General features: G+C 47.9%; 1 protein-coding gene across 1 annotated transcript in view; it reads right to left on the bottom strand.

Moving 5' to 3' along the window:
• LOC135388848 (alpha-2-macroglobulin-like protein 1) overlaps positions 1-18,446 on the bottom strand; it is an 81,267-nt gene that overhangs the window by 47,174 nt on the left and 15,647 nt on the right. Inside the window, exons 11-19 of the mRNA XM_064618693.1 lie at positions 17,623-17,728; positions 17,424-17,547; positions 8,049-8,191; positions 6,332-6,535; positions 6,023-6,238; positions 3,262-3,570; positions 2,526-2,678; positions 1,433-1,508; positions 72-181 (exon numbers count right to left, since the gene is read on the bottom strand). Coding sequence (XP_064474763.1) covers positions 72-181; positions 1,433-1,508; positions 2,526-2,678; positions 3,262-3,570; positions 6,023-6,238; positions 6,332-6,535; positions 8,049-8,191; positions 17,424-17,547; positions 17,623-17,728 — 1,441 coding nt within the window. The remainder of the gene's footprint in view (positions 1-71; positions 182-1,432; positions 1,509-2,525; positions 2,679-3,261; positions 3,571-6,022; positions 6,239-6,331; positions 6,536-8,048; positions 8,192-17,423; positions 17,548-17,622; positions 17,729-18,446) is intronic.

The raw sequence follows: 18,446 nt of genomic DNA, 5'->3' as shown, positions 1-18,446 counted from the left end.
GGTGCAGGTGTGACTACAGGTGGTGCAGATGATGTGAAAACGAAATGAAGCACTCCTCCATTTGTGCTTACCTCAAAAGCCGATAGCGAATCATAAGAAACAACATCTTCAGGATACTGCAGGGAGCGCTTTGAGCGGCTGTTACCACAGCCTTCATAGCCTTCCTGGTATCGTAAGGAACCTAAAGAGAACAAAAGCTTATCCAGAATATTGTTCCTATGTACTAACTTGAGAAAGTCAGCCACTCAGGCATTTTAGCTGTGTTAAGCGAAAGATCTTCACCAAAAGACTAAGGCTGTTCTATGGCTTGCTATGTGCGTGCTTTGTGTGCTCCCCCAGTGAGTCCTCTTGTTTGACATTTTACACGAACTCGTTCGAAGCTTTTGGACTACAATCGCCGACCGATTTTTCGGACATGCTCGATTATTCGGACTCGTTCGCTGAACGGCCGCGGGTCCCATAGAGGTGATGTATAAGAACGTCCAAAATTTCGGACGCCGTGCAGCTCCGTCGCTCGATATTTCGGACTCTGTTTGCCCAACCTGCGAATTTCTCTCTTGGGGTGACGGAAAATATTGGTATCATCTGAAATTCGTACCAAAAGCAATCAACCAACTAAAACATAGAGGCAAAAAAATAGGCAGTGATGATTGTTGACTTTCCATTCCTCTGAGTAGAAGAGGTCTGTCGTAGCGCTTTTGCGTCTTCGTTTTTGGCCAACGGCCCAGCACGTGCTATCCGCCCGCGAGTCGCGCGATAGCGTTGTAAAGCGAGCTTCACCTAAAGCACGCATGCGTTAGGTGAAGCCGACTTGCGGACTTGATGACGACGGTGCCTCTGACAGTGTACATTGACGAAATGTCGCTTCGGGAAATAGAAGCTAATGTTATCAGGCAGAGCTGGTAGCGCGTTAGGAAAGCATCGACAAATTTTTCCAGCCTACTAGGGCTTAGTAAAGTTTATTCTGAAGCGAAATTCGCTTTTTTCTGACTGCTCGATTATTCGGACTTTTGCGCAATCCCCGCCGAGTCCGAAAAATCGGACGGCGACTGTATATGTTGCACTCCATCTTATTAAACCCGTTCATCTGTTTGTATTCACTGTGTGTATAGGCATCCTGGGGTAGCCAGTCCGACTGTCCAGTCCGAGTCTCACATCCCCATTTTTTTTCTTTATCACATCACCATCACTAAGATTGTTGGTCTACTGGCACCCGAGAGGTTCAGACTGTTACAAAAACAAATTTGATGGGTGAGCAAGTCATAAAACAGTTTCACTAAAGCAACAATACACAAGTGCACAGCACTTGATTTTTTCGCCGTGTCTTTTTTCTTTTTTTTCTTCAATGTGCAGCAAAACACAATAGGAGCATTTCTAAGCACAGCACAGAAGCGATTAAGCACAGAAACGGTCTCGAGATGCATTGTCGTACCGTTGTAGCAGTAAGTTTGGTTAACGAGATAGGTGCTGTAGAACCTGAAGTTCAGATACCTCAGACGGTCGATAATCTAGAAGAGGAAAAGTTCACGACATATCTCACAATGTGTTGACGAATAATACAAGTCCTTTCTTTGTAATTAGGGGTGTGCGAATCCGAATATTTTAAGTCGAATCGAATATCGAATCAAATAGAGGAAAAAATTCCGAATACCGAATCGAATATCGAATATTCGTGCAAAATTTACAATATGTGACTTTCGCACTAAAAGTTTACATTTTGTAGCCCATGGCTTTAGTGCAATTTTTCTGCCATTAACTGTCACAAGAGAGACGTGCAATTCTTCTGCTAAAAGCCCCTACTCTTTAATTTTACATGAGACTGCTTCCTGCTTTTCAGGTGAGCCTACACTTACTGGGGTACTGGAGTGGTTACCTTCATTTCAAAATTTTATGTCGGGCAGTATAGCATGTTATACGGATGAGGTTGTAATCGTTTCAGACAACCACAGGCCATTTGTGAAACAAATGAATTGGCATCCTGCCTCAGCTTTGCCCATGAACACCCTTTAGTTTCTTTGCACTCGCCCTAGGAAGTTGCACTACTGAAATTTTAGATGTAAAGGACATCTTTAAGACACCCTTCTTGTTCGTGAGATGTAGTCATTATTCGAGAGTCCTAACTTTTTAAAGGCAACCTCACAGACATCAAATCAAAGTCCCTCGTCGGCACTGCTAAACTGCATGTGGGAGGGGCGCCACCCCTTCTACAGACGATGTCTACAAAACTAACTTTGGATAACTTTATCTTAAACTAAACACTGTCCCGCCTGTGTTGGTCCTGCAGCAAGGGCAATTTCGTAAAGGAGGCTTCACCTCATGCACGGAAGCATCAGGTGAAGCCCACTTTCGGGTTGCGTCGTTCATATTCGTGGAATAGTCGAATATTCGAAAAATCGAATATTGGATATTCGATTCGCGAATCGAATAGTTCGAGCCTTTGATATTCGATTCGAATTCGAGAACTCGAATATTCGCACACCCCTAATTGTAATACAAATACGAGAGTCCTCGAAAAATATACTGACACTTCGCCTGGAATTCCTATCTTCGTAACCTGGGAGCAAAGTAACACCTTTGTCCACAGCTCCAACACCGCACAGCGAGTTACCGGTTGCAGTAAGAATAACGCTGACATTACTTCCGGGTGCTGCTTGGTCTGGCTGGAAATCGAGCGTAACCTGTAAAAAGGTTTGACGCACGTATGGATTAAGACACACATCATATTATGCGAGCATTCTGTTAACATCAAACGCAGAGTAGCGAAAGAAACTTCTGTGAAGCTCGACCCTAACCAAGGTAGAATCTGACTTTCTCCTGCAATGTTTATTAAAATAAATGGGGTGCCACATACTTCGCAGTTTCCTTTATGATACATCCGTTACGTTAAGGAAGTAATATTGCAGAACTAACACAAATCCTTCGCGCTATGAGCCCGAGGAAATATCTATGAGGCGCAGGCGGAAGCGCTTTACTGGATGCTTCAGACCACCGTGCTTCAGATACTCTTCCGCTGACTCCAGAATCTCCCCCACGCCCTTAATACCTCCACTTCACAGCTAGCGCTGTAAAAAGCATGTCTCCTCCTCATGACTACCCTAAACGAGATCAAATAAAGTGCTTAACCAATCTTGACTTTTTTAATCTTAAATATACCACCATATTTTTATTTTCTTCTCATTCTAATTAATCGTACGGCACAAGTCAGCCACATTATGGCATTAGGAAAGACATCGAAAGATGTCAGATGACAACCAAACTTACCATGTGAGCAAATTGGAACTCAGCCAAATCAGAAATTATCTCATCGGGAACATGAGCAGAACCTCGTAGAACGTAGAAGACAAGTATCTTCAGATTGGGACTCGCATCGGATAGGGCAGAAACTGTGTACGTGAAATTTGCAACGTTCATCCTGTCCTGCTCTGGCAGTCCAATCACAGGCCCTTTACATCCAGGGGGTGGTGCACCATTGAGAACGTATGTGTCATCTACTGGTTCAGTATACAGGTCGGCCGGTGTGAAGGTCTTCGAAACCACTTCAGTCTTAATGATCCTTGAACCCACGATAACCTGCAAGCAGAACGTTGGATATATAGGTATTAAGCCACTCTGTCGAAACTCGGACTAGAAAGCTGTATGAAAACCTGTATCGTTCATCCTGTCGCCTAAAGTACAGTAACACCCATGCACCTGGAGTGGTTAAAAGCACCCCTAGCTATCCTGGTATCATATACTCTGTCAAAATCATCTGCGATGTCCATTCCATGATACTCGTAATGTACTATGAGCTCCTGTCCACGGGCCACACTGTGTGGTTTCAATGGGTCCTGAATCATGTCGCCTCCACGGCAATACCTGCGCTGATGCCACGGCAAAACGTGCCCACACGTTGGAGCTGGCTGGTAGCATACGCATCTCGACATCAGTCTGCCCCATATGCAGCTACGCCTCCTCCTCACAGTCAGCATAAAGCTCTTTCTCAAGGATGTTACCAGGACCAACGTACCCCTTCTTGGTATCCATTGACCCAATGATGATTTATATTGTCTGCGGTCGTGTCTCTAGGATGGAAGAAGGACAGAAGGATCTGTCCTCCATCGGCTCCACCTTAATGTTGCCCGTACTCTGTCACTACTGCTCAAAAGTGGGCCAGCAAGCCATCCCCCATGTTCTACCTGCAACGCTGCAGCGGACATTCAACACCTTCTTCTCGACTGCTGTCATATCACGACCTTCCATGACATGCTCAAGTTTCGTATAACGAGCCTCGGATACTCGGCCATCTCTCTAGCAACCTTACTTCGCCCCACATACAGCGGTGGCCAACATCTCCATGTTTTTCCTTTTTTTTTCCAACCAACCGACCCAGAGCCGGCCTTAGGACGATTTGATTTGACCGATTTGGACAAATCGGGTCCGGCGCCTGGCGGGGCCCCCGGAGCCGAAAAAGCAACTGAAAACGTAGATTTCGAACGAACGCGTCAGTAAACCTGCGCATGATTTGAAGTGTAGGAACCTGACACAGTGATGAGCGATGAAACTGGTGTAGACAGACCAGCACCAGACGCAGCAGGGCCCCTTAGCCTTTCCTCTCGAAAGGCAGAAACACAAACGGAGAGGTTGTCAGCTCCGTTAAAAACATGTTGCTTTACAGCCAGGGCTATCTTGGTCATATCGTTAACAAAAAAAAAAAAATGAGGGGAGCATCGAGAGCAAAGTGACAAGGACTGGGGAAAAGGACAAGGGGATGACTTCTCTTCGAACTTTCGACAGATTCCCGCGCTCCAACAAATATGTTTTCTGAACAGTAAGGGCAAGTGTGCAAGTGTGACGAGCCCGGGGCCTTCGCGGATGTAGTCAAGCTCTTGCCTGTGTCGAAGTGGATGTTTCCTTTTTCATCAACTATATATTGCGCTTTGTCACTGCCTTTTGCCGGTCGCTAATGACGACCGTAATTGGAAGAGCTAAGTTGAGTGCTCTTGTATCTTTTGGAGGCAATCCGTCAAGGATTTGCTCATGAGCATGGGGAACAAGCTAAACGCTTCGCTTCGTTGAAAATAGTTACGCGTAGTATTCAGTTCGTCCGATTAAAGAAGATTTAGCTCATCGTCATCTGTAAGTGTTGTGTGTGTTCCTGTGACGTGGTTCCGATGTGGGATGAATGAGCAACGATTCTTCCTACGACAAGAACTGTAGTGTCACGTGGTGAAGTTCATTTTTAAGAGTATTTCTACCCCGCGCTGTTAAAACAAAGCTTTACCACATATCACGCCGAAGGCCAACCACTGTACAGAATGATACCTCTCTTGATTTGTGGAAGCGCGGGGCGTACTCCTTTATGTGCCAGTTAACATTTCTGCATAAGTGCCACAAAAAGGTGTACGCCTCCCGTTTTCAACAAATCAGAGGGCGAGAACGTCGTCATTCGGGATGATGGTTGGCTAGGAGCGTGCTATACGGTGAAGTTCGTTTTTAAGAGCGCAGTCTCAGGTTCCGTCATGGAGAGCCGAGATATATTTCTTGGCTGCTTCTCCTGTGCACACTTATGCAACACAGTGAAAGCACGCTTCACAGGAGACTGACGGATGTATGGAGGCTTTCTGTGACGTCATCCCCGGTAGCATACCTGATGCGTTAAACCATTCAAACCTTTTATATATCCCACACTCTTAAAAATGAACTTCACCAGATTATACACCCCTAACAAACCATTTTTGTTGAAAACGGGAGGCGGAGTACCATTATGGTACTATTTAGTACCATTATGACGTACGTAATGGGTACAAAATAGGCTCCACCTCCCGTTTTCAACAAATCAGGGGGTGAGAACGTCGTCATTCGGGATGATGGTTGGCTAGGAGCGTGCTATGTAGTGAAGCTCATTTTTGAGAGTGTATCTTGTGGCTCTCATTCACAACATATGATAGAAAGCACCTACTACCCCTTCAAGTGTGATGGACTCCTACGTAGAGGACAGAGACATAGAGAAAACATTCGATCACAGATGCTGTGGTGAACTCACCAAGAAATAGAAGTTGTACATGTAACCTGGTACAGCGGTGAGCACGACAAGTGCTTGGTATTGAGATTGAACGGGCAATGTGCCTACGTCGGTGGTCTGAATCTTGATGGACTGGCCGTGGCGAGAGTAGTAGACCCTCAAACTCAAAATAGCTGACGGTTTCCGAAGAGTTGGGCCATAAGGCACAGCGATCATAGGGTAGTCCACCGCAATTGCCTGCATATATATATATCACGGTCGACGTCAGAGATAAATTTACCGCATTCGTAAAGGCATTGGTAGATTATGATAGAGGAACAATCCGCGTACCTCGACGTAGGCTTCTTCCGCCCTCCTGCCCAAAGGCGGCACGGTAAAGCGCACAATCCCATGAGAATCTGAGGTGAAGTTCTTGCAGGCCACCTTGCGGAACGTGTTCCATTGTCGCCACGAATACAGCTCCTCGCGGACAAAGACACAAATGTGAATTTTCGTTCCTGGCAGTGGTGTCCCATCTTGCTTCTGGACGTACAGCTGCATGAGAGGGGACGAACAAATGGGGAAATATGACATAAATTCTATGTAAGGGTAACGAGTAATGCACCAGTAATGAGTCAACACCTACAGATCAACTACGTACTTCCATAAATCAGCACAGAAGTCATTTTTAACACCCGGTTTTTCCTCCTATAAAACTGTTAAGTAGGCCAGTAAGATGCACCATGCAAAGTAATTTACACCACAGAGTCATAATTATCGCAGAAATTTAATTTAAAATACGCCGCAAAAAGCGACCATGCGCAACGGTGGTGAAGAGCAGTACCAGCCTGTGATCTGCCTGGAACCTCGCGCTGACGCTATAAGGAGAACGCTCGCTGATTGGCCTAGAGAAATGTTGTCCGCTACTCCGCTGTCGTCTGCTACTCGGCTGTTCGGGGTTCTGATAAAGCCTTTCTCCTTGCTCGGTAATGCTTCGGCCGCTCCTTCTATCCCCAATTCTCCGGGAAAACTGGCATTACGGCGGCAAAGGGACAAGGCTCTGACCCCCACTGACCGGCAAACCAGAACAAGTCTCCTTATGCCGTCATCGGTGACGTGCCATCATACCTCCTCATCCTCCTTATAGCTGGAGTGGCGAGTTGAGGGTGAAGGCGCGGAGCTATGTTTATGCGAGTTTTTTTCTGGGAAACAAATTGCACACAACAAAACCTTTCGCGCTATTCGGTATAATGACACACACACTTTCATCAGATGTCTTAATCTGAAAATTTTTTGGATGGCCCTCTGTACTCCTTTAAGAGGTCTCCGATTGGCTTAGGCAGGCGCGCAATGCTTCCGAGTCACATCGTGGTGCACCCGCATGCTTCAAGCTGCTGCTTCTACAGACTGCTCATGTTGACACCGTACTACGCGTAGAAGAGCAATGTGCAAGTATCCGGCGATGGAAATTCACAACGGAAAGAAGACTGTTGAGAGCATCTAATTTTAATTAAACGAGACTTTCATGCAGGAGGCTGCACTCCTTCAGGTTTCAGGTTCTTCAGGTACTAGGAAGGGCAGGTTTCTGCACAAAAGTATTGTTTCATCAAAACTGGATGTTCTCAACAGTCTTCTTTCTGCTCATGTTGCGAAAACACTGTCAAACTCGATGTATGCCTAGCGCACATTTACTTGCTCTGAAAGCAAACGCATAAAATATTTCTGTCCACATGTTCCACAACATGTGAATCGGCATCCCCCCCCCCATCTTCTCATATGTCTTACTTCAAATGTGCTGACTACATTTTCCACTGGTGGAAATATACCTTTGTGGCAGTAGCTCTTATGTTGTCTCCGGGTATAGCCGGAGTACTATACAGTACAGTACAGTACAGTACAGTACAGTATACAGGACAGTACTATACCCGGACTGTTGTCTCCGGGTATAGTACTGTAAGATTTCGAAAATCAGAGCAGTTACGGCAGTATTCTTTAAGAAGCAACATATTCTCTGTATTTCATGTTTTTTCAGTCTAGCACGAGTCAAAATCACAAAAAAAATCCTTACGCGTCCCTTGTATGCAAGGCCAACTTTGAATGTGTTATCTTCAGTTCGAGATCCACCATTCGGTTCAAAAATGGGATGGTTGAAGCTCAGAAGGATCCTTGTGGAACTACGGCTCAGGATATTAGTGGCACTGCTGGAAACGCCTGAAATTTCAGAATAAAGCAGATTGCACGTCGATTACGCAGTAGTACGTCGCACGGCTACGACTATGAAGCGACATGGTGCAAAGCGGAATCGTCCAAAAGAGGATGGATAGCATAAGTGTGTGTATGGTGAAATTGGACAATTGTCTCAAAATAAATGCAAAGCCACATATTTAAGTGAAATTTCATACAACATATTTTGGATATGCGTAAGATGAATTCCCAAGAACGTCCCCAACGAACAGCCAATTTCTTGAAATATGGAAGAGTGAAATGTCGCAGCCGTCGATAAAAACATACAGCAACAGGAGTCGAACCCGCTCCTCTTTGTTTTTCAATTCCCTCTACACTCTAAAAACAGAACTTCACCGCATATCACGCTGTGCGCGAACCGTCTCCGCAAATGATGAGGCTATCGCTTCTGATTCAAAGAGAGAGAGAGGGGGAGCGTACGCCTTTTGAGCTATGTGATAATTGGCACAAAAAAGCGTACGCCCTCCTCTCTCTCCTGGAATCAGAAGCGCAGTTCCTTGCAATGGTTGGCGCACAGCGTGCTATTCGGTGAAGTTTCTGTTTTTAGAGTAAATGACAGGTTATCGTTTCTGATTCAGAGAGAGAGGGGGCTACGCCTTTCTGTGTCAATTAGCATATACAGTCAAACTCCTTTACAACGAAACTCAGGGGACAGCAAAAAAAATTCGCAGTAAAGGTATTTTCGTTAAAAAGGATGTCCATTATTAAACTTATAGGGCTCCAGCAGGACCGCAAAAAAATTTGCTGTAGTGGTATTTTCGTTAAAAAGGTGTTCGCTATAACGGAGTTTGACTGTATCCAAATTGACACAAAAAGGTGTATGTAACCCTGAAGTAAAGTTATATTTTTGGTAAAGATGTAAAGTTATATTTTTGGTAAAGATATAAAGTTATATTTATGTAACCAAGCTCCATTAAGTGCGATACTGTAGCAGCACTGATGCGTCAGATCCCTACGATAATCACGCTTAATGTTGAATAAAACCAAGCGGCACGGGTGGTTAGTTAAGTTGCCGTACACCTGGCAACGGATTTGCTTTCTTCGGTTCTGTCAGCAGAACACGTTCCCATACTGCAAACGTATTTTTATTCGTAATGTATTAATTTTCGCGAATTTCGAGACCGCTAAAAAAATCGCGAAAAATTTTACTCGCAAACACAGCTTGACACTGATCCTGCGGAAGGAAACAGACCTGGAATCGCGAAATTAAATACTCGCGAATAACTTCCCAAATGTGATTTGCGAAAATTCGTACATCGCGAATAAAAATACGTTTGCAGTATTTGGTGACCCGAACATTCCATTCACTGTTCTGATGGACGTCACTTCGCTTCCTGCTACGGGAGTGCAGGCTTCTTCTCAAGCACACAACATCAAGGACAACCAGACCATCGCCGCCATTGGGGCAGAGATTCGCCTTCCTCCGTTTTGTCTCAAGAACCCTCAAGCCTGGTTTTCACAGGTCGAAACACGCCTCACCCTACGTCGGATTACGTTGCCCCTGAAGAGGTACTTAAACGTCGTCTCCGCCATTTCGATGTAAGTTGCCGATCAAGTAGACTACCTGAGTAGTACTAGGAAAAGGATTCTAAAGGCCAGGCCCGTACACATAAATACGAAGAGCCAGCCCAATAAAATCAACAAAAATCTCAAATTTGGAAGAAACTATGTGCAGTTTTGAGTGTGAAAACTAAAGCAGGAAATGACTTTTGGTGTACAGTTTGCATTTGTTTACCTTAATATGAGCTATAAACCTCTAAAATTAAAGTATGCCCTTGGGATGCCTTCCATTTGTAGTGACCGTAAGCTTTGCCACCACGAATAGGTTGAGCGTTTTCAGTAGGACTTCAGGAAATCTCTGGTACACCTGGGGAATTGGATAACAGATCCATGTTTACGTGTGAGCTGTGCTGCTTCTAATGGTTAAGTTTGCAAAAGCAACATTTGCTTAGAAGTATCATAATTACATTTAGTCGTGGGGTTCTCGCAGAGGAATGAGGACAGACTACAACAGCCGTTGTCGGTGGGCGAAAGAAGAATGTTTAATTCCTGCGTGAGGCAAGAGTGCGCGGCGTGGGCGGATTGCAGTGTCGTTGTTGTCGTCACACTACATATGGCCCCCTTCCAGCGTTCCGGAGGAAAGTTGGAGCGAGAGTAGTCGGAGCCCAAGTTACACGTCTTGGAGGCGTGGGTGGCGTGACTATGTCCGGTGGTAGAGATGAGTCAGGATCGTGGGCCGGGGCTATGTTGTCGAGGAATGCGGGCTTCAAGCGATCAATCGACACACTTTCAGGCCGGCCGCGGACGTCAAGGAGGAAGGTCTTAGAAGCGCGTTACAGTGCCTGGTAAGGGCCGGAGTAAGGAGATCCGAGGGCGCGACGAAGGCGGTCGGTGCGCAAAAATACGTGGGGCGATGGACTGCAGTTCGGTGGGAATGAAAGGTGGAGCAACGGATGAGGCACGAGTTGGAGTAAACTGGAGGGTTGCGAAGGCGTTCCGGAGTAGTTGTGCGACGAAAGTTGAAGGGTGAACAGGCTGGGGAGGCGGGTTAAAAACGTCCGCAGGCAACCACAGCGGGGCTCCGTAGACGAGTTCCGCGGAAGAGCAACCCAAGTCGGACTGAGAGCGCAGATCGGATACCCAAAAGGAGCAACGGAAGGGTTTCGGTCCAGTGATCTCGGCAGTTTTGCGCCATGATAGCTTGTTTCACGTGGCGGTGAAAATGCTCGACTAGTCCATTGCAGGTGGGGTGGTACGCAGAAGTTCGAAGCCTTTTTCAGTTCCGAGGGCGCGGGTAAAAGCGTTCCGTTACAACTTCCTCCGGAACGCCAAAACGGCCAACCCAAGTTGCCAAAAATGCCGTAGCGACAGTGGCAGCAGTAGCGTCGGGAATGGGTGTTGCCTCCGGCCACCGCGTAAACCGATCGACGCAGGTGAGTATGTAGCGGTTTCCTTTGGATGGTGGTAATGGACCGACCAGATCAATGTGCACCTTGGTGAAGCGGTCGGTAGGAGGCAGGAACGCTGCCAAAGGGGAAACCGTGTGTCGATGGCATTTGGAGAGCTGACACGGAACGCAAGAGCGTACCCAGCGGCGAATATCTTGACGTGCTCCGTGCCACACAAAGCATTCGAGGACAAGTTTGATGGAAGCACGCGTTCCTGGGTGGGCAAGCCTGTGAATACTGTCAAAGGCAGATTTCCATAAAGTCGCTGGTATGATTGGACGGGGATCATCGCAGGCGTTGCCGCAAAGAATGGGTGCGCTATGGCCCGGGAAAAGCATGTCCTGACGCTTGAGGCTGGTGGAACGCTGTGTTCGGAGGTGAGCGATTTCAGGGTCACGTGACTGTTCAAGGGCAATGATATCTGCGGAGAGAACAGGAGGGCTGCCGATAGAGTGAACGCGACTTAGGGCGTCAGCAGCTGCGTTCTTGGCGCCTCTGATGTGCCAAACGTCCGCGGAGAATTCCGCGATGTAAGCCAAACGCCGGGATTTCACGCGGAGTGTAGTTCCGACTTGCGGAGGTGAAAGCGCTTACACAAGAGGCTTATGGTCAGTCCAAATAGTAACGCTCCGACCTTCCACGAAATGCCTGAAGTGTCGGACGGCGGAGTAAGCGGCGCTGTACTTTGACTCGGTCTCAGAAAGTTTCACCGAGAAAAAAGCGAGGGGAAAACGCATGCCGCCGATTTCCTGTTGAAGAGCCGCTCTGAGTGCATTGTCGGAAGCGTCGACAAGAAGGGAAGTTGGTGCATCGTGAATTGGGTGGCTGAGCATGGTGGCGCTCGCGAGTGCTTCCTTGACAGAGTCGAAGGCTTCTGCCGCGTCTTCTGACCAGGACAAGAGCGCGGCTGGCGAGCGGGACGAGCTCAGTAAATTATCAATGGCCGCAGAAGCGCCGCGCAGCCTGGAACAAAACGACGATAAAAATTCACAAGCCCGAGGAAACGTCGCAGTTGCTTGCTGGAGGCGGGGCGAGGGAACTCCCGGATGGCCCGGACCTTGCTGGAAAGAGGAACAATGCCGTCCGATGTGATTCTGTGACCGAGGAACTCAAGAGACGATTTGCCGAATTCGGATTTTTGGACGTCTATGACGACGCCGTGTTCCTGCATACGAGAGAGAACTTGTCGAAGGTGGTCTAAGTGTTGCTGCTCTGTAGCGCTGGCGATAAGTATGTCGTCGATATACGCAAAAGCGCAAGGGAGCCCTCGTAGGATGGTGTCGATAAAGCGCTGAAAGGTTTGGGCCGCGTTCTTGAGGCCGAACGGCATGCGTAAGAATTCAAATAATCCGAATGGCGTCGTAATCGCTGTTTTGTGAATGTCGTCTGGTGCCATCGGAATCTGATGATACGCTTTCACCTGGTCTATTTTGCTGAAGTATCTGGTGCCGGCCAAATTGATGGTGAAATCTTGAATGTTGGGCAGGGGGTATCTGTCTGGCTTCGTAATGGAGTTAAGTGCTCGAAAATCCCCACAAGGCCGCCAATCACCAGTTTTTTGGGGGGACCATGTGAAGCGGAGTCGCCCAATCACTGTTTGACGGACGCGCGATGCCGATGTCAAGCATATGTTGAAATTGGCTTTGAGCGATCCGCAGCTTTTCAGGGGCGACACGGCGTGGTCGAAAGTGAACTGGGGCACCCTTCGTCTCAATATGATGAACGACATCATGTCCCACCGGCTTCGTCCAGTCTGGTGGCTTCGTGAGCAATGGGAATTCATGCACCACTTCAGCGAAAGGGGATTGGAGTGATGAGATGATGGGAGTGGGAACGGTCTCGGGTGCAGTCAAACGCAGGGCAGGCGTGCGCAATTGTGTGGTAGAGTCGACCAGGGTTCTGCGTTTCAGATCGACGAGCACGCCGAAGTGGCGTAGGAAATCTGCGCCCAAAATGTTGTGAGTAACGGCGGCGGTGCGGAAAATCCAGTGAAATATACGGCGAAGTCCCAAGGAAAGTGTCAAGGAATGTTCGCCGTAAACGGGAATCCCAGTAGCGTTGGCGGCAGCGAGGTGATAAGTGGCTTCTTTCAAACAGTCGGCGCGAGTTGCAGGGATTAGACTAACTTCCGCTCCGGTGTCGACAAGATAGCGGCGACGAGAAACGGGGTCCGTGATATACAGGAGGCGGCTGCTGTTGACAGGAGAAGGGGTGCCGCATGCCGCAGTTTGACCCCCTGGGCGGGAGGTCAATTGGTAGAGCCCTGGACCGGTAATCCAGTGGATGTAGGTTCGAGTCCTACAGCTGCTAACCTTTTCAGTGATTTCCTACTTTCTTCGTTCATTGTTCTTAGGCACTTGAAGCTTCGTGTCTTAGGTGTTCCAGCCTCAGAACACCAATTTCCATCATGTCAACAGATGCCGCACGTGTCGCCCTGTCGTATGAATGAGTGTGTGAGTGAGTGGATGAGATTTGTCCCTTCAGATGATGCAACCCTGGAAGTCATTGGGGAGGTGTGTTAGCTTTGCTCATTTGGTAGAGCCCTGGACCGGTAATCCAGCAGATGTGGGTTCGAGTCCTGCAGCTGGCTAACCTTTTCAGTGATTTCCTACTTTCTTCGTTCATTGTTCTTAGGCACTTGAGGCTTCGTGTCTTAGGTGTTCCAGCCTCAGAACACCAATTTCCATCATGTCAACAGATGCCGCATGTGTCGCCCTGTCGTATGAATGAGTGTGTGAGTGAGTGGATGAGATTTGTCCCTTCAGATGACGCAACCCTGGAAGTCATTGGGGAGGTGTGTTAGCTTTGCTCAATTGGTAGAGCCCTGGACCGGTAATCCAGCAGATGTGGGTTCGAGTCCTGCAGCTGGCTAACCTTTTCAGTGATTTCCTACTTTCTTCGTTCATTGTTCTTAGGCACTTGAGACTTCGTGTCTTAGGTGTTCCAGCCTCAGAACACCAATTTCCATCATGTCAACAGATGCCGCATGTGTCGCCCTGTCGTATGAATGAGTGTGTGAGTGAGTGGATGAGATTTGTCCCTTCAGATGACGCAACCCTGGAAGTCATTGGGGAGGTGTGTTAGCTTTGCTCAATTGGTAGGGCCCTGGACCGGTAATCCAGAGGATGTGGGTTCGAGTCCTGCAGCTGGCTAACCTTTTCAGTGATTTCCTACTTTCTTCGTTCATTGTTCTTAGGCACTTGAGGCTTCGTGTCTTAGGTGTTCCAGCCTCAGAACACCAATTTCCATCACGTCAACAGATGCCGCATGTGTCGCCCTGTCGTATGAATGAGTGTGTGAGTGAGTGGATGAGATTTGTCCCTTCAGATGATGCAACCCTGGAAGTCATTGGGGAGGTGTGTTAGCTTTGCTCAATTGGTAGAGCCCTGGACCGGTAATCCAGCAGATGTGGGTTCGAGTCCTGCAGCTGGCTAACCTTTTCAGTGATTTCCTACTTTCTTCGTTCATTGTTCTTAGGCACTTGAGGCTTCGTGTCTTAGGTGTTCCAGCCTCAGAACACCAATTTCCATCATGTCAACAGATGCCGCATGTGTCGCCCTGTCGTATGAATGAGTGTGTGAGTGAGTGGATGAGATTTGTCCCTTCAGATGACGCAACCCTGGAAGTCATTGGGGAGGTGTGTTAGCTTTGCTCAATTGGTAGAGCCCTGGACCGGTAATCCTGCATATGTGGGTTCGAGTCCTGCAGCTGGCTAACCTTTTCAGTGATTTCCTACTTTCTTCGTTCATTGTTCTTAGGCACTTGAGGCTTCGTGTCTTAGGTGTTCCAGCCTCAGAACACCAATTTCCATCATGTCAACAGATGCTGCATGTGTCGCCCTGTCGTATGAATGAGTGTGTGAGTGAGTGGATGAGATTTGTCCCTTCAGATGACGCAACCCTGGAAGTCATTGGGGAGGTGTGTTAGCTTTGCTCAATTGGTAGAGCCCTGGACCGGTAATCCAGCAGATGTGGGTTCGAGTCCTGCAGCTGGCTAACCTTTTCAGTGATTTCCTACTTTCTTCGTTCATTGTTCTTAGGCACTTGAGGCTTCGTGTCTTAGGTGTTCCAGCCTCAGAACACCAATTTCCATCATGTCAACAGATGCCGCATGTGTCGCCCCGTCGTATGAATGCGTGTGTGAGTGAGAAAACATGTAAGAGAGAAAGGGGGATGAGTGAGTGAGTGGATGAGATTTGTCCCTTCAGATGACGCTACACTGGAAGTCATTCGGGAGGTGTGTTAGCTTAGGGGTTGGTTCTTTAATAATCCTTTCTATGTGATGGCTCGCTGGGGTCAACAGGTGTTGAACCGCGATGGGTGGCCCACGTGTGACTGTTGTGGGTGGAGTTTAATAATAAAAAATATTTTCTATTGTGTCTTGTCTCTTTTTCAGGTGTGAAAGTTTTTCAGCTGGGTTCTTCTCCTTCATCTGATTAGCGTTAGGCACAATTCCCAGCACCATTGGCTTTAATTTACATTAATAAAATATTTTCACATGTACAAATGTGTATGTTCTGGAGGATGAAGAGGAAGGGAACAGGGGAAGGCAAAGAGGAGGTTGAAATAAACAGTTTTTTGGGGCACATTCTCCAGGAGAACGGTGGCGGATTCCGCTGCTCCTTTACCGAACCTGTTGTACATTATATGTGTCTATTGCTTACATGTCCGCATGGGGAAGCATGGTGGGAGGACCTCCACGTGCGGGATGTAATGTATGTGAAATTGGCTGGAGAGTGAATAAGATGGGCAGGCAAATGTATGTCCGAATGTGAGAAGGAAAGCCCTTGCATGCGCAAGAAGGAAACGCGCGGCCGGCCTCGGCTCCAAATACCCTGCTCTGTATTGGGATGGCTCGTAGTATCCATGTGTAAGGGCCTGGCCTTTAGAATCCTTGGCCTAGTATTACTTACCTGCTACATCCACGCCACCTGACAATCCATACGAACATCTCGAAGAGGCCATCCTGTCTTGCACAGAGTGCACTGAGCAGTCACGAATACGCCAACTCCTCTCCGAGGAGGAATTGGGCGAATCGACGACCTTCGCAATTGCTCCACCACACAAAGCAACTCCTTGGTGATTCTGCGGTTACCCAGCCTTCAATCTTGCTGGCACTCTTCCTACAGCGATTGCCTCAGCAAGTTCGTTTAGTCTTGGCCGGTACAGATGACGTATCACTTGACTGCCCGGCCCAGTTGGCCGACAGGATTGCTGAATACTCAGCGCCCACCGTTACCCACCTGTCACGGCCGGATTCCATGTCTGCTGTTAGCTCCGCTGATGGTGCCGTGGCGAACCTGCAGAAGCAAATACAGGAACTCGCCGAGGCCGTCACTGCCCTCGGTTAGATTTCCCTCGACGGCCAAGGCTCCGTCGTCCTCCTCCTCCCCTTGCTCCATCCTGCAGAGCCACGCTTGATAACATGTGCCGTACCACAGCCGTCCGTGCTCCTGGTCAGGAAATCGCGGAGCCCGGTCGATAGCGGCGGCCTACGACCCTGGACCAGCCGCCATTTATTCGTCTCCGACCGGATCGCGGGTCACAGGTTCTTTGTGGACCCGGGAGCTGAGGTCAGCATTATACCTCTTACCCACGCCGATCGTGCAAACGGCTCGTCGCCCACTACCCTTCAGGCCGTGAAATGTTAGTCTATTCCAACCTTTAGACTGATCAGCCTCAGACACCTTTTCCGCTTGGTTTTAGTGATCGCCGATGTTCCTCATGCCATCCTTGGGGCAGAGTTTTTGCAACACTTCAGCATCGACATCAGGCTTTCCCACACGAAGCTTGTCGGCGCTACAACCACACTGTGGTTCCTGGCCCGCCCACACGGCAGATGATTACTGGAATTTGGACTGTGCTTCCTGCATCCCAGTACGATGCCGTATATCGATATCGTTCTTTCCCCTGATCCGTTGAAAATCGGAGGCGTGCGTCTTTTTGTGACACTTGCGTTAAGTTCTACAAAAAGGCATATGCTCCGCACTTTCTACAAATGAAGAGTGACAACAATGTCGTTCTGCGCAACGGTTGGCCTTCTGAATGTTGCGCAGTGAATTTCTGCGTTAAAATTGCACATATTTAGAGAAAAAGTATTGCATAGTATAATTTACACTTGTTCAACCTGCCGAGGTTGGCCCAAGCACGATATCAAACACCAATTTATTTTGAAATGATCAATGGGGAGTTTCATCGCCAGGGGCGATATGCTACCCCCAATGTGATTTAAGCGATATAAAGTGATTTTACCTGTGCCTTGCTCGGTGACAACAGTCGTGAGGTTGATTGAGTTGGGATAGGGATAGTATATCCCTTGATCACCATTTCCTCGAAGAAGGGAGACATTCAAGGTGTAATTGTAGCAGCCGTTGATCTGCGTAGATGTATAAAAAGTGTTACGCTCATTCGACGGCAGTTCGTTAAAATGATTCTAGTGATATGTGCGTACCCTGTCAGCTCTGTACACCACGGGCATTTGGCCAGGCTCGAAGTAGTAGTACGCTATAGAGGCAAATATCTGCACGATTCCTCTTACAGCTCGTCTGAAGGTGTACCTAAAGAGAATGCGCTAGTCCATGTAAACCACCTAAAAAGTGCAGTTTATGCGCGTCGCTTAGAAAGATTTCACGTCCTGCTCAATTACTAATTTGTAGGATGGATATACAGTAAAACCTCCAAAGTCGGACATCTCCCTACCTCGGACAACTCCCCATGTCGGACAAGATTTCATTGCACAGGCAGGCTCCCATTGAAACTACATGGGGACGAAATTCTCTATGTCGGACACCTCCCTATCCCGGAAGTAGGACAGGGTTTTCCCTGCTAAGTCGGACAAAACCCTGGCCAAATTACCTCAATCTCGGCCCATCTTTGCACCAAAGACTCAAAATGAGCCAGTGGCCTTGACTTTCACCCCTTTTTCCCCCTATACTGGTCTCAGCATTTTGTTGCTTTAGTTTTTCGAGTCCAAAAACAAGTGCTGTCAGTCCACATTGTAATTTTTGTGTGAGTACTTGTCTTCGGTTTGTCTAGAGCCTTTGAACGCGCACTGCAACAAAGCAATGAAAAGCGGGCTGACACTTCAGAGACATGTCCTCGCTGCTCGAAAAGCTCCAGAGGTAATGCCATTGAGTGGAATCTGAACGGAATTGAATCTACCAAAATCAGTAATAATTATCAGTGAAGAATGGGTAGAGGTACCACTACCACCAGGTACCACGAAGGACCATAAATTGAAGAAGGGGGACATTTCTGGCAACACAGCTGTGATCT

This window comes from Ornithodoros turicata, chromosome 3, assembly GCF_037126465.1.
Source record: "Ornithodoros turicata isolate Travis chromosome 3, ASM3712646v1, whole genome shotgun sequence".
Classification (NCBI taxonomy): domain Eukaryota; kingdom Metazoa; phylum Arthropoda; class Arachnida; order Ixodida; family Argasidae; genus Ornithodoros; species Ornithodoros turicata.
Note: the sequence above shows the minus strand (reverse complement) of the source record. Positions and strands in the feature narration are given on the sequence as shown.